General features: G+C 36.2%; 1 protein-coding gene across 5 annotated transcripts in view; it reads right to left on the bottom strand.

Annotated features, from left to right (window-relative positions):
• Window positions 1–1,468: 1,468 nt before the first annotated feature.
• The window catches only part of Rel (nuclear factor NF-kappa-B family member relish), a 462,299-nt gene continuing 447,021 nt past the window's right edge, over window positions 1,469–16,746 (bottom strand). For all 5 annotated transcript variants that reach the window (XM_090380549.1, XM_090380553.1, XM_090380550.1 and 2 more), the window contains exon 19: window positions 1,469–2,074. In XM_090380549.1, the coding sequence (XP_090236675.1) occupies window positions 1,979–2,074 (96 nt within the window). In that variant the 3' untranslated portion in view covers window positions 1,469–1,978. The remainder of the gene's footprint in view (window positions 2,075–16,746) is intronic.

Genomic DNA, 16,746 nt, shown 5'->3' with positions numbered 1-16,746 from the left:
TGAGATGGATTCTCCTTGGTCACTGTGCATGCTGCTTCACCTGTACTGCCTTTATGACAGGAAATTCTCCCCACACAGAGCTTCCATCTCTTTATGGATTTGTTTTGCCCCTTCATCCAAATATGAAAAAAATTTATAATGGATCAGAGTATACCACCCTTCACTGTATTCATGGCCCTAGTTCAGTAACCAATCATTCTAGAAAATCAAATAAATACATGTTAACTTATGAGACCTAGTACAGTGTTCAGTAAAGAATAATCGTCAATTTACATGAACCACCATACTGCTTGATATATAGCTGAGCTAAAGGATTTAAAATGACAGCAACTGCAATTAACTCATGCACACGGTGTTACCTTGGTGGTCAGTCAAGTTTAATGCCTGTTCAGTTTTGCCTATGTAACAATGGATGTGACCCATGAGTAACAGTATGCTGCTCTCAAATTTTGTTTCCATCTCAAGAAAACATCTGAAGCATATGAAGTGTTAAAAGAGGCTTATAGTGAACCTACATTGCCATATAGCACAGCTTGTAGGTGGTTTAGAATGTTTAATGATGGACATGATTCCATCACAAAAATCGGTTACAAGCATTTGAGCAACAGCAATTTGCATGGAGGTTTGTCATGAGCTGCAACAAATGGTTACTGAAGATGGTGAGGTTCTGCACAAGGTAATAATGGCAGATGAGACATGGTTTCATTATTTTAACCCAGATAGTAAGCAACAAATTGCTGTTTGGAAGTTTACATCATTGCCATACCACAAAAAAAGCAAAAGTTATGGCTTCTGCAGGAAAGTTATTTGTCCCCTCTCTTTTTTTTTTTTTTTTTTTAATTCAAGGAATGGTTTACCAGCACACTGTGCATCATACAACTGTTACAGAACTGTACTGCACACTTTTTGCAATCACATTTGTCACAAATGGCCACAACTGAATGCAGGTGGGTGGATGCTGCATCACAACAATACAAGAACTCTCACTGCTCATACTGTCATTGAGTACTTAGCCAGCATTAATGTCAAATATTCTCCTAATCTGAATGTCAAATACAGACTAAGTACCTGCTTTCCTTTATCCTCTATTAGGTCCACCAAGCAAAAAGAATCTAGCTAAGACAGAGAGAGAGAGAATGTGCTCTACCCAATGATAAAATTAGCATTATACTAACACAAGGTAACATTTTAATAGCAGAAAAGCGGCATAAAGAGATGTGCCAAAGCAAGACCCAGAAGTGTCTTTATTTCTAGTCTTTTATGTATTAGTCCACATATACACTTTGTCATTCAACCCCAGCTGATATATTCAAGAACAGGAAATCTCTATTTGATATGGATTATCCATTCATTTTAAAGTACACAGAAACAATAAACCAATCATTTTAGTACGTAATTATAAAGAGGGTAAATGATTCTACCTAGGTCTCATATGAATACTGCATGATAGTTTTGTTAAAGAAATAAGTTATAAACAAAATTAGACATTTATTAAAAGTATATAATACAATTTAAAGATCATTTAGTGTCAAGTATATTATCAGCAACGTACTGCATAATATAACAAACACATGAAGGCTAATTCTGCTTTGTCTTCAAAACAGCATAGCACAGTACAGTCTGTCTGAATTCACTTGACTATTTGAATTACAACTTGATCTTGCAAGATCAAAATCAACACTTTATAAATTAACATGGTGAAAACTGATATTAACAAATGGTGTAGGGCAATAACTAATATTCTGAAACATGCATTTAAAGATGAGCAAGCACCACTTTTCATAGTGAGTAGTACCCAGGCATCTAAATGCCAATCACTGTATAGCAACTCTATTAAGCATAAATTACGCTTTCAAAGGTCCTAAAAAAATACTTCCCCCCCCCCCATGTTCTTCATCATGTATAAATCAACAATATACAGACAATTAAATTTGATATCACAAAGATTTCATCTTTAAATACCACGAACATAATCTCCTTAGGAGATGCCATCTCTTATCAGTTTAAGAGCTTGATCGAGTCCAGCCATTTCCATTGCATTAATCAACATATTGCTGTCAGCGCCGTGTTCCTTCTGCAATAAATAAATAAAAAATTTACCTTGTAATCTTTACAAATAAAACTTTTACTTTCATTAACCAGAGCCATCAACCAGCAGTAACTTAAGAGAAATAAAACTACTATTTTTCTCCCCCATCCTACTGAAAACTGCTTGACAATTCTGGTATTTACTAAAAATTCAACAGCCATTTTCAAGCCACAGAAATGAACATATTTAATAATATTTATAATCAGATACTAAACTAGGCTTAAAAACAGTCATAACATCAGAATTTTTCATTTCTGATATTACGAGAAATGAAACAAAGTGATAACATAAGAAACAAGACAGAATATGTAGAAATGTGCAAGACTAAGAAAGCGCATAAAAGAAGAAATGCACAAGTTCAATGTTGATCTCGTCAAAAGAAGATGGACAAAATAAGGGGCTAAAGAAAGCAAAATGAAAAATAGTTACACAAAAGAGCCAAATGTTTTCTTTGAAGCTTGAGGATGGTATAACAACAAATAATAAAATGAGTGGAAGAATTTTATTCCAATCTTTATAAGGATGAAGGACAACAACTGGATCCAACACCAGATACAGAAACTGTACCAGAGGTTTTGGTATAAGACACTATAAAACCAATGAAAAATAACAAAGCAGCAGGACCTGATAAAGTTGCTGCTGAAAGCTGGAGGTGAGCAGGTATGTAAACCTCTAGCAAAATTATTTTCAAAGCACCTGCAGCATGGAAAATATCAGAAGCCATCCTACTGCACAAAAAAGGTAATGAGGCAGATCAAAAAAAAAAACTACCAACCTATTGCCAGCTGTCTACAAGGTTTTCACAAAGATACTGTCAAGGAGAATAGGCATAATACTTAATGCAGCACAACCCAAAGAATAAGAAAGTTTTAGAAGTGGCTTTGGTACAATGATCATCCACATCCACACTGCATGAAGTTATTAAGCAGCACAATGAATACAACCTTACATTACAACCTTATATGACATTATGTATAGCCTTCATTGACTATGAAAAAGCATTTGACTCAGTCACAAAACAAACAATAATCAATGCCCTAATTAACAAGCTGTAGACAGAGTTTATATCAATATTTTCCAATAAATTATTTTCCCAAAACTATTTTCTGCCTGTTTAGAAGAAATACTTTGAAAATAAAATAATGAAGGACTCAAGATAAATGGGAGATTACCTGAATCACTTATGATTTGCAAATGATATCATTCCCTTTGCCAATCATCTGGAAGAATTTCAGCAAAACACTGAAGAACAGCAGTATGAAAGCAAGAAGTTCGGTTTGAAGATGAATATCAAGAAAAAAGCCAGTTATATTCAAAAAACTTTAACAGAACAAAGAAAATTGTGACCAATGGATAAGAACTAGAAGTGGAAAGGTAAGTCTACCTTGGACAAGAAATTTCAACAGATGGAAATGGATGCATAAAATTGGGATAGCAAACATTTGGAAAGCTTAATAGTCTTCAAGGCAAAGGAAACACTCAGTCTAAAAATGACAAGTGTTTGTTACATATGGTTGTGAAACTTTTTTTTTTTTTTTTTTTTTTGATTTGGTAGTTGTTGGCGCATCGGCTTCTGTGGCCATATTGCACTTCCCAAGGTTTTTGCAGTACTTTGATCCAAGCCCGAAGCGGGAATCAAACCCGCGACCTTTGGGTTGCCGGGCAGGTACTTTACCCACTCGGCTAGCCCGGTCGGCGTTGTTGTGAAACATGGACATTGAATGCTAAAGCTTTATAAAGCCTGAGGGTCACACAGAACTTCAGACTGCCAAATTTTGAACATAACCAAAAAAAGAGCCTGAAAAATATGCATGGATTTTCCAAGGTCTGTGATTGAAAGAAAAAAAAAAAAATGTTTAAAATGGAAATGGGCATATATATATATATATAAAAAAAAAAAAAAACTGATGACATACTGACCAAACAAATTTTGGAATGGATACTGCTTGACTCTAAATGCACAGCAAAAAGACCTAAGATGAAAGTTCGATGAAAAGTTCAAAAAGTTTGATGAAATTGTGAAATTTGGTGTACAGTGGCTGAAGATATTTTTACTAGGCAAAACACTTAAGACATTAAATTAAACGTTTCGAAGAGTGTTCTTAATTTGATCACTTACTCCTCTACCAGCATTCATGTTAAGGGCTGCTGCATGTTAAGGGCTGTTGTGTCTTGTTTGATAAAACAAGTATCCATAAGCAAAACAAATGCAGTTATTTAAAAGCCCCCAAATAACAAGAATGATCAAGAACTATTTGAAAATGATTTATTTGTTCAATGTTCAATTTACGAAATGTTCAATTTACGAAAATTCGCTATAACAGATGTTACAATTCATTCAAAATTTCTTAAAGTCGCCAATAGTTCCTTATAAAAGGAAATGTCAAACTTATAGTGAACATAATTGTAAGATTTAAATAAATAAACATTTAAAAAATGTATTTATTACAATAATTATACTGAACTGTTCTTGGTTAATAAAACTAAAGCATACAACATATATAATGTATTGCAATACATTATATATGTTGTATGCGAAGAAAACAAACTTAAGTGGTGTGTAGAAAAACTTGTGTCCACACTTAGTGAATAATTTAAGTGATTTTTGAAGAGCCAATCGAACCAGTGACTGAAGAAATTGTTCAACTGGGCAATAAAATGGACATCGACCTTGATGTGAAAGAACTTTTGGACTCGCATTTTGAGGAATTAACAACCGATGAAATAATTGAAATAAAGACTCATCTAAATTCTGAAGTAACAGAAGAACTTGATATTCCACAACCCCATGAGAACATTTACAAGGCAGAAAATGGATGCAGCTTTTAAATCAATTTCTGAGGGGTTGGCAATCTTTGAAGAAGAAGACACAAATATGGTTTGTTGTTGTTTGTTATTTGGTTTTTAGGAGCATTAGCAACTAATGCCATATTGCTCCGTGAATATGCGGTGGTCATTCCCTGACCTTTCCGCATCCTCCGTATTTGGTGGTGACGGGCTCGAACCCCGGTCTAATCAAGAAGCGTGTGCTACGCACTGCTGCTCCTTCCCACCTGGCTACGGAGGCGCCGACGCAAATATGGAAAGAATTGCAAAAGTGAAAAGAGGTGTTATGACTGTCTAGCTTGCTACAGTGAGATTTTTGAAGAAAAAAAAGAAACTGCGCAGTCTTCTATAAAAACATATTTTAGTGAAAATACCCAGCTGTTTCTTCATTATCAGACGCTCTTCCATGTACCTCATCTGCACCTAGTGTCACTTATGTGGAAAATATTGAACTCTGATGAAGACACTGCCGAGTAAAAGTTGAATACATACATATGTACAGTACATACATTATGTTAGTACTCATTTTCTTTGTCTACTTTGTAACTCTATGTTTTTAATTAAAATTAAAAAGAACAATATCTTGTTTTTTTATTCTTTTCTTATTTTACATTACATATCATATACAATAAACCATAACGCATACATACATTATAATAAAATGTATTGTATAGACTATAGAGCTTTGATGTTTAGTACATGGTTTTAATGCTTTAAAATGGCTGCTAATGTACACAATACATATTGTAAAAGCTCAGGAATATGAACGGAACTCTTTCATAAACCGAGATTTGCCTGTATATAAAATTCCCAGTAAAGTATTACCAGGAGCTATATCTTATTTGCATATGTGAATCAAAGAGCATTTGTTACATTACTTTTCACAATATAGTCATCCACATAATTAAAACATCTGTATTATTATTAATATACTGTTTCCATTGACTTGACAGTTTGTTAAAATGGTAAACTAATTACATAGGTGTTAAAATGATAAAATATCTACAATTAAAACTAAAAACGTACAATAAACATAAATTATAGACTGTGATTAAAATGTGCAATAAAATATACCTTAAAAACTGAAAATATATACAATTAATAGCACTAAATGTAATGTAACAAAAATAAATTACAGAATATGTGACAAGAAGCTTTGAAGGGGGCAAAGCCTCTTTCTCAACTTAGACAAGATCGATGACAGTAAATTTAGTAAACTGCAGAAAGAAAAACCATACATGGTAAAGGGCTGAAAGTGATATTTACTTGCCCAGATTGGGGGATTTGCTATATTAGTAAGTCTAAAGTGATTTTCACCACCTATTGGTTCTTTTATCTGCAGATTCTTAATATAACACCCAAGGCCTTTTGAACCGAGGTCTCCAGGTCTTAAGACATTGATAGGGTGTCAGAACATGATGGTGCTATCCGCTAGGATGATTCTGACTCGCCCATCGCTGAACATTATTGGGGTGAGCAGCATTTTAATTGTAACCCTCGATCTAATATTGAGATATTGGATTACAAGTAGTTCTCGACGTTACGATTTAATTCGTTCCTAGCGTGCACTCATAAAGCGGGAATTAAATCCCATAGACAATGTTAAAAATAGGGGTTACGTTCTTAACAATGAAATTAGTTAGCTAATTAGTTTATGTTTAAAAATGATTGATTTATCCAAAGAAATTAAAACGCAGCCTGTAAAATCAAGCAAATTATAATAAATTATTTATGACTTACAAATTTTAAAGAATGTTTATTCTTCATCATCGACTAAATGCACACCCGTTGATCCACAGAGTAGTAACATATCTTACTTCTCTGTGTGTTGATCACTTATTACTGGCTCAGCACTTGTTGGTTTGTTGCACAAGGTCTTTTTCAGAAATGCTTCAAGAGGCATTTGTTTCCAAGATAATCTTTTATTTTCTTCATAAATTTCAATAGATGCATAAGCATTTTATAATGGAATGCACAAATTGCAACTAACATGATTTTTGCAGAGTAACAAGTTTACGAAGCTTAAAAAAAAGAATGAAGAGAAGATTTTGAAAATTTATTTACGTTTTTTATACGATCGAAGGTTTCAGTAAAGGGAAAACACATTTCACCATAATAACAAAAAAAAAAAAAACCACACAATTCCAGCTATCGGTATTTTCGCAAATGCAATAACATCGAGTTTACTACCCGTTTATAATTGCTTACAGTAACAGAAAAGCCAATAAACTGAAAAAATGCAAATTGCTTTAATTGTTTTATGGTCGTGACCACCAGAAATGTGCTTTAGAAAAATATCACGAAGGCGTTCAAAATTGATTCTTATAACAGAACATATAATAACGATGAAAGTGTAGTGCATTTTAGTGATTTGAATTGGTAACTAATACAATTTGCACTATAAAAACGACCTTATAGAGAGTTATATAGCGAAAATTCAACTTCCGTGGTTGTGGAACGAATTACCAAAAAACAATGTGTTATTCAGTTCACATTACGATATTTTCACGATGTGAAGGCGTCTCTGAAATGGATTAATATCGTAAAGCTGGGTACACTGTATTGTATAGCTACATGCGTGGTTTGAAATGCCTTATTTACGAATGTTTAATATTCATTTTTTTACAATTAATGTTCATATTTTCGATTTTGTTGATACTTGGGGGGGGGGGGGGATCCATAAACCCGGAAACTCGTAAAACGAGAACTGCCTGTATATTCAAGACATGCCAGCTCTTATGGTGAGAGCCCTCCACATAGCAGTGGCAGTGAGTCCGGCGTGCACCCTATTATGGAGGCTGTTGTCTTACACCACGATGAGAGATGGTGAATCAATGGTACAAATAATAGGCACCGCACTGTACTCACAGTCTGATGAATGAATGTCTCACATTATCAATTCCCATGTGCCATAACTGATTCACAGTTGTCAGCCATTTACACTTGTGGGTTTTATTTCCGTAGTATATATATAGTTCACTGTTGTTGACCTCATCTAAGTTGAGAAAGAGGCTCATCGCTTTGAAAGCTTCTTGTCGCATATTCTATGACTTGTAATTTATTTTATGTTATCTTACATTTAGCATTTTAATTGTACATATTTTCAGTTTTTAAATTGTGCAATTTAATTGCAGTCTACAATTTGTTTGTCTTTAGCTGTGCATATTTTCAGTTTTAATTGTAGATAGTTTACCATTTTAAAATCTGTAATTAGTTTTCCATTTTAATAAATTGTCAAGTCAATAGGAACAGTATATTATTAATATTCCCATATGATATGAAAGTTTCTTAATGCCATTGTTATAGAAGCTATGAGGATGTGTGCAGTCAGTCACAACAGTTTTGCCACATTCATCAGTCCATAAGCTGGTCAGTAAAATTTCTTTAGTGGACCAGACACCCCAAAACTCAATAGATATCATAATGTGAATGTAGCAAAGGTTGTAAGCATGACTTTCCCTGCAGAAGTAACTATTGGGAACTTCTTTGGTAGAGGCAAGCAGGTTTCCATGCCATGCTATGCCACTATGTTGGCATGAAATGCTGAGCCCAAGATTTCAGCTCCAGCAATGAAGACGGATTCTTTTTCAGACCAGCACAATCAAACTGAAGAGGGTCTCAAAACTTCTGTATGCTGGAAACATCATCTGACAACAGAATTAAGAATTTGTTTTGCTTCAGTCAATTATGTTGCAAGTAGCAAAACAAATGAGCTTTCATTTGTATATGATAAATAATAATTGTTATAATAAATCATGTGCAAAACAGCTTAGAGTAAATCTTCTAGATTTTATAAAAATAGCTTTTATTTTGGCTGCAATTTGCAGTGAATTTGAAGATGAATTTTGGGCAACGGTTGAAAAGGTAGGCAATATTCTATAGTACGATGAGAACCAGCAATTTTCACTTCTGTACAAAGTTTCCAGTAACAGTCACTAAAAGAAAACATAGTACTGAATATTCTGATGTCCTTCTACAAAGGTGATTTTTTTATTAAAGATATATAGCTGCTAACTTTTGCCTTCAGAGTCCATATTCTGCTGACAATATAAGCATTATTTTTTATAGAAATACAGGCAGAGGATTCTTTACTAGCAAAGTATGCTTTCAGACATCAGCTTCAGCTGAATTATCCTTTCACAATCAGAACTGCCATGAGGAATTCCCAAAATGCCAAGCATGACTGGGATAATTTGTTGTATTTCAAGTTTCCGTGTGCCTTGTCAGTTTGCCAACTGTAAATAAATCAATTCTTTCTTCTTTCATAATAGTGTGTGCATGTGCTAGGTTCTCTCACACTGAAACTGCAAACCATTTATTTCTTTATTTTTAATGACAATCAAAAGGTACTGCCAATTGATAAAATTTGTGCTACCTTGGTATTTACAAGAACATAATTTTTCAATGGGAATGTGTGCACTACAGTCGAAGCTCTACATAACAACCCCCCCCCAGGGGAACAAGAAAGGATGATATATCTATCATTCATAAAATCAATTCATAAAATCAACAACAAAGAAAGTAAAAGCTTGAACATTTAATGTAATTCAACTAATAAAATATAATATAAATCTTATTATGTACTACAATATTAAACAACAATATTAAACAAGAAAATTATGATTGTAAATTTCATTACATACTTATCAAGACCAAACAAAAGAATCGTTTTATAATTTAAAATAATCTGTAAAAACACTCTTTCAATGGTAGAGCATGTTTTAAAAGAGATTTATGAAGGTGCATGATAGTATCTTATTTCACTTTCACAGTTAGGCTGCACTTGAAAAAAAATTGACGTACAAGTTCTAATCATTGATGAGCATCTTTCACTGAATCTTCATTTGTTCAACCACAGTAGGTTCCTCATTCATCACTATAAATTTCAGAAGATTTCATTATGTCTTAAATGAGTTCCTCTTCATTCGTGAATATCTTGAAACACTGCAATGTCTGCATCCACTTCTGCATAATCTTTGAAGCTTCAGTTTTCCTATAAGTTTAGATGATGATGCATGTGCTTAAATATTTTTTCCCTATTATCGGACTGTTCTTTGCAATTAAGAGGAAGAAGCATGCAAAACTTCACACATTGCATCATTCAAGGCAATAAATCCAGCAAGTTTGAAGCAGTTGGCGATCACATTTTCATCATCTCATGATGAAACACATTGTCTGCAGAATTTTGATTTTGAATTGATTTTTGCTTCAAAGGCATAGCACAATTTTGTTTAATAGCATTCTTCGGTAGTTTTTCTTTAAACAAGGGATCAAGTGGCTGAAGAACTGAAGTAATATTTGGTGGTAGGTACTTGACAGTGATTCCACATAGGTCATTTACTTGACAATGAGGGGTGCAGTTATCTATAAACAGAAAAACTTTTCTATTCTTCTCACTCATCCTGCAATCTTTCTTGCCTATAAATGTAAGTGCTTGTCTAAGTCTCTGATCCATTCTTTGTAGATTTGTGATGTCATCGTAGATTTATGATGTCATCCATGCCTTTTGGTTTGCTCGAAAAATAGTTGTAATGCCTTCAAACATTTTAAAGTATAGAGGCTTTTGCAACAATTAAAAGAGGAAGCTTCTCTGTGCCAGATATGTTTGCTGCTATGAGAACAGCAATCTGTTGTTTAGCCTTTTCTTGCCTATAAATGTAAGTGCTTTATCCGGTAGCAATTTAAAAAGATTCCAGTTTCGTTGAAGATGGCATTGTGGTTGTATGTCAGCTGAACATTTTTTAAATGATTTTCCTTCCATTTCTTTGTCGCGCTAATGTCCAAAGCTGGACTTTCACCACACTTTTTTGATGATGATTTTTTTTTTTTTTTTTATGGTGTGGAAACAACAAGGTTATATTGCACCATGACAGATTTTAAAATTCAAAAAAGATAAGTAGTTTGGTAACCTTTAAAGTTCATATATATACATATCAATAAATAAAGATCAGTATATGGGTAAAATTAAATTGGATATTGGATAGTTTATATATATTAATTGCTTTTAAAAAACTGCTGACACATGGTCATTATTGGTTAAAATATGTTTTACAGTTAAAACAGTGTCACATTGCTCGCACATAGGAGGATCATCAGAAAAGAGTGTGTCAGATGACCCCATGTGGAGCCTAGATAAAACTACTACTTCCTCTTTACAGTTCCTGTGCAGACTAGACTGCAAATGTTCAATTACAGGCTTAATCTCATAACTGTTTTGCAGCCTGCCCATTAATGTTGCCATTGGTAAATCAGTTTCTTACGTACTAATTGCTTGTAGTTTGTATAGAGGACTAGCAGGCAAGAGTTAAAAAGGGTCACTGATTTGGCTGCACTGTCTGCCACACAATTTTCTTAAGATCCCAATATGGCTAGGAATCCAGCAGAAGTTAATGTCAAAATCAGATTGAGAAAGTATGAGAGCCTTCTCGGGCAGAAAGTGCAGTTTCTGCTCTATCCGGGACAGGACTAGATAACGATTAAACCTCATCGATGATAAAGCCTGCAATGAACTGAGAGCCGGTATATATAATACATTTTTGGTAGTGGCTGGTTTGTATATGATCCAAGGATAGCTCAACTGCGTGCAGCTCTGCAGTGAATATGCTGCATTCAAGAAAGATCTGCTCAGATATTGTAGTGTCTGGGAAGACAACTGCAGATCCTACAGCCATTTCTGGCTTTGAACCATCTGTGTAGACTGGCAGAAAGTCAGAATGTTCAGATCAGTGAGCCAAAAAGAGCACTGTCCTTTCCCCAGTTGTTAAGGGAGAAGACACGAGGTGGAACACGAGCATGCCCAGGTGGACGGGGTTGTCCTGTGATGGGGCAACGTTGTCTAATGTAATGTCCAAATCTCTAAGTAGCCATTGGATCTGGATACCGAATGGATAATTGGAAGTCTGGCAAGTGTTGTACAGATTTTCCAAACATGGTTCAAAAAGCTGGTGTCCACATGGGGTGGTCTGGTGAGGATTTCAATTTTAAAGCATACTGTAGAGACAACTGCTTCTGATGAAGCGATAACGAGAGTTCGTTTGCTTCAACATAGAGACTCTGGACAAGAGATTCTGGACAAGAATGCTCCAGTGGAAATACGAATCGCATGATGGTGGATGGGATCCAGCAAATGGAGTACACTGAGTCTAGCAGACGTGTATACTTGGGATCCGTAATCTAATTTGGAATGCACAAGTGCATGACAGAGATGCAATAAAGTGCATCAGTTAGCCCCAGGAATTATAAGAGACTGCACGCAGGATATTCAGACCTTTTGTGCACTTCATACGTAGTTGACGAATGTGCTGTAGGAATGTCAACTTTTAATCAAACACAAGCCCCAAAAATCTAGTTTCAGGTACTACTGAAATAGCATTCTGTCCAAGTCTCAGTTCAGGTTCAGGGTAAAGGTTGCGCTTGTGGAAAAAATGTCTCTCAATAACTCTCATGTTGCAAGATTGAAAATTCTGAAATCATCAACGTAGAGAGGGCACAGTTTACAGTTGGAGGAAGTTGTCCTACAATGGAATTCACTTAGATGGCAAAAAGCGTAACAACTTAAAAACTGATCCCTGGGGTACCCCCTCCTCATGACAAAAGGGCCAAAAGATGGTAGATCCCACAAGAACTTGGGATAAAAAGTTTTAAATAAAGGTTGGGAGGTGACCTCTAAGTCTGATGCTATAAAGGTCTTTTAAAATTTCAAATCTCCAAGTTGTGTCATATGCTTTTCCATATCGAAGAACATGGACACCAAGTGTTCTTGTTTTACAAAGACATCTGGAATGGATGTTTTGAGCCTAATTAAATGTCCAAAGTGGATCTATTCTTTCAGAAGCTGCACTGCAATCTGGAGAGGAGCCCATTTGCTTCCAAATACCATATAAGGCGGGTGTTGACCACTCTCTCCAGAATTTTGCACAGACAACTAGTCAGAACTGGCCAGTAGTTTGTTGGGGCCTTTTCCTGGCTTAGGAAAGGCAATTGCCTTACACCAGGAATATGGAAATTGCTCTTCTAGAAAGATTCGATTATACAGAGAGAGCAGTTGATCCATGGGTTTTGCTGAGAGGTGTTTGATCATATCATAATGGATGAGATCTGGTCTGGCAGCACTTGACCTGGTACATTTTGAATTCTTCTATGGTAATTGCCCCATTATGCGGATGAGAATTTTTCTATCTGAAGCTAATTGCTTTTCCTCTTTGTCTTTCAGGACCAGGAATGCTAGGGGGTACGAAGATGTTGATGAGATGGTAGAAAAGGTCTCCCGAAGCACGTTGGCTATTGCAGTTGGGTCTGCAATAATGCATCCATTATATTCCAGGACGAAGGAAGGGTGTGATGTAATTTCCCCTTCCTTTTCCAGATTTTGTCCCAGACAGCTTTAGTCTGAGTGCTGGTCAATGGGGTAATAGTGGATGTAAAGCAGATTCATGATTCCTTTTGGCTCTGATGACAAATATGTTGTGTTTTGGTGTGTGCACATTTGAAGGCTAAGAGGTAGGATATCGGAATATCCCCCAAGCTTTTTTTGCTGCCGTGCATTCAGCATTCCACCAAGGTTTTGGAAATGGCAGAAACCGGGTAGATGTTTTTGGAATTGTAATTGCAGCTGCATGGACAATCCTTTCTGTGATATACGCCACTGCATCACTGATAGGCTCCTGACTGACTGTACTGATGTTCAAAGGCATACCAGTCAGCCTGATCAATCTTCCATCACAGTAATCTAAAATGTGGACAGCGACTCCCATTAAGTAAGCTGGTTATCACAAGGGAAAAGTGATCATTTCTGTAGAGGTTCTCCTCTACCTCCCAAGTGAGTGAAGGAAGTAGGAAGGGGGAGCATATAGAGAGATCAATAGTAGAGAATGTACCGGTAGGCATGTGGAAAAAGGTGTTAGTTTCCACATTTAGAAGGGAAAGGTCACTGTCAGTGAGTACATGCTTTATGACACATCCCCTTCCATTAACATCAGCACTACCCCCACAGGGTGTTATGCCAAATTGCCCAGGAGTAAAACAGGAGTAGGGAGCTGCACAAATGGATCATCAAGGTCCTTCTGGAAGATGTCAGCCCCATGTAGCAAATAAACTGTACAGTGTTAGTAAAAACCTTACTGTAAGGCGAACGTAAACCTTACTACCGTTTCTATATTGGTGGAGAGCAGAATAGGTTGAAATGGGATATGGTTGCCCACAAGGACAGCAACAACACCATAAGCAAGTTCTGTCCTTTTGAACGATAATATTACGAAAGGAAGGATTTTCATATGCTTTCAAGTATGTCTCCTGTAAGCAAAATCAAACTGGCTCATGCTTTTACAGGAGGGCCTTGCTGTCATCATTGTTTTGCCAGAATCCATGACAGTTCCATTGTAGGAATTTAGCGATTATTTTGGCTTGATGGGTCCATTAGGCAGCTTCCGAGGTGCTGAGGGCTTACTTTTCTCAGTCTTGGATATATCTCTTTGGAGGAAATATGGATGCTGTCCATTTCCTCCTCTACTACATTCATATTTTCTTGGGAATAGCAGGTATTTCAACTTTCTTGGTTTTTTTCTTTGGCAACTACTTTTGTTACTTGTGGAACATTAGGAGAAACCAATATGGCAGTAAATGACCATTCCTCCAAAAGAGTCATTTACTCCCATATTGGTTTCTCCTAATGCTCCACAAATAACAAAAGTAATTATAGGTTTCACTGCTTTTCTTGCCTCCTGATATATGTTCAGCTCTGCCTTAAGTCATTGAATTTCTTTTTCTTCTTTTCACCTCTAGCATGCTCGTGAGTAAGCTGAGTGTTCTCCCTGGCAGTTAATGCAGGTCGGTTTTGTAGCTGAACATGATGTCTCGTGGTCCTTTACACCATATCAAGCACATGCAAGGGCTCCATTGTGAATGTCCATATTTCTGGCACCTAAAGTGAAGGATTTGAGACATATGGACATACTGGACAGTTGATGTACCCAGCTTTAATCTCATTGGGAGAAGGTGAATTGAAAGACACTTTTTTGAAAGATGTTCCTAGTAAGAACAAGTTTCCCATCCCTAGGCACAGAAATTCTCTTAACAGCAATCACTCCCTGTGGTTTTCGTTCAGAGCAGATTTACTCCTCGGTAACCTCGAGAAGGTTCCACTCTGAAATGACACCTCTTGAGTTGAGGTGTCTATGTGGTGTCACGTCTATTGGCATTCCTCAGAATGATGTTCGGAGTAGCTGCTCAGAATGCTTATCTTCTTTTTTCTTTATTTTTTGTTTCAATTAAGAAGTCTCCAGAATGGAACCTCTTACTGATTTAAGGGAAGCTGCTAACCTCTTTAGCCCTTTTTGTATAAAAAAAGGGCAACATTTTCCCAATAGATTTTTTGCTGGTGGAGTGGATGATTAAAAACTTTGGGACAGGCTCTGATGGCAGTTCAGTTCACTGTCTCTTTGCAGCAATAGGGCTCTCTATCTGTATTTGCAGATACGGACCGGCTTGGGGCACCTTAAAAAAATAAGTTCATCAGGATTCATAGTAGTTTTTATATTTGTTCAATGCCTGGGCTCCCCACCCACCCGCCACAAAGCCCAAAGGTACACCCCCACTACCCGGCAAGCAATAAATGCACTCAGAAGTGGAACTCCAGGGCTAAAGCCTGAATCCTGTTCCTCAGACCATGAGGGTAGAGGGCATAGCATTGACACGGCTGAACCCACTAGCCAACTGATTCTAGCCAGGCCATCCAGGACAACCAATGTTGTCAAAGTTAGGCCCCTCAACCACCAGAATCGCCCCTTCTGAATTTCCACTAGTTGCAGTGCACAGCAAACACTCCATGTTAGCCAGGAATCTAGGCTGTGGGTGATGGACCCCAGTGACGCTAATCTGGAGGTCCCCTCGCCATGTGCAGGTGCCCGCATTGAGGACACTTTTTTGAAAGACAGGCCATGACGAGTCTTAAATTTCTGGAACCATCCATCCAAAACTTTTAAATTCTTCAATATCCATTTGATGCGCAAATGATTCAACCTTAGTTTTTAAAAGATTTCAGGAAATATTTTTTGCACACATCATAATTACCACTCCAAAAGTACCGTTTTCAAGATCCAGATACTTCGCCTTTTGTACCCAAATCCTACCCTGTGCAGATTTCTCTAAACTTTCAATCTTTTTCCAATCTTTTAGAATAATGAACAGAGTGCTCTTAGGAATGCAGAACTGTTTGGCAATGTCAGTCTTAGAATGCACACCATTATCTACAGCCTGCAAAATCCTAATTTCATCTGCAATTGGCAAAGCTACCCGGTTTCTTAGAGCTATACCAATAAACATACACTCTAGTCAACTTGAAATGAACTTCTAGTTGATGTTCAATTCGTTACGACCCTGTGAGAAAAAGAGCATGGGAAATCTTAACAAATGATTTCTCACAGTCAGGTTGTTAGCTTGTCAATTACTTCACTATATTTGAAGCGTTTTGTCATTTTTAAATGAGAATATTGTAATAAAAAAGTAAAAATTCAGATTAAGAGTTAGAAATGTATGATCATTATAGAGATATCCTTTTATTTTCAATGTCATTATACTGAATGTAAAATAGCATTTTACATTCAGTATAATAACCTAATACTGAATACTGAATTCAGTATTCAGTATTAGGTTAATGAGAAACTGGCCGGGACCAACCATGTATGACGTTATAACATGTCAGAACATTAAAAAGAGGATTGCTATAAAGCACTTTGACTAATAGTCATATGCAGCAATAAAATACTTCCTCATTAATAGAACAGCAGAAACTCTTCTATTAGTTCAGATTATCCATGATCCTGGCATGATATACC

The sequence above is a fragment of the Mastigoproctus giganteus genome, chromosome 8, assembly GCF_048544385.1.
Source record: "Mastigoproctus giganteus isolate SK-2022 chromosome 8, ASM4854438v1, whole genome shotgun sequence".
NCBI lineage: Eukaryota > Metazoa > Arthropoda > Arachnida > Uropygi > Thelyphonidae > Mastigoproctus > Mastigoproctus giganteus.
Note: the sequence above shows the minus strand (reverse complement) of the source record. Positions and strands in the feature narration are given on the sequence as shown.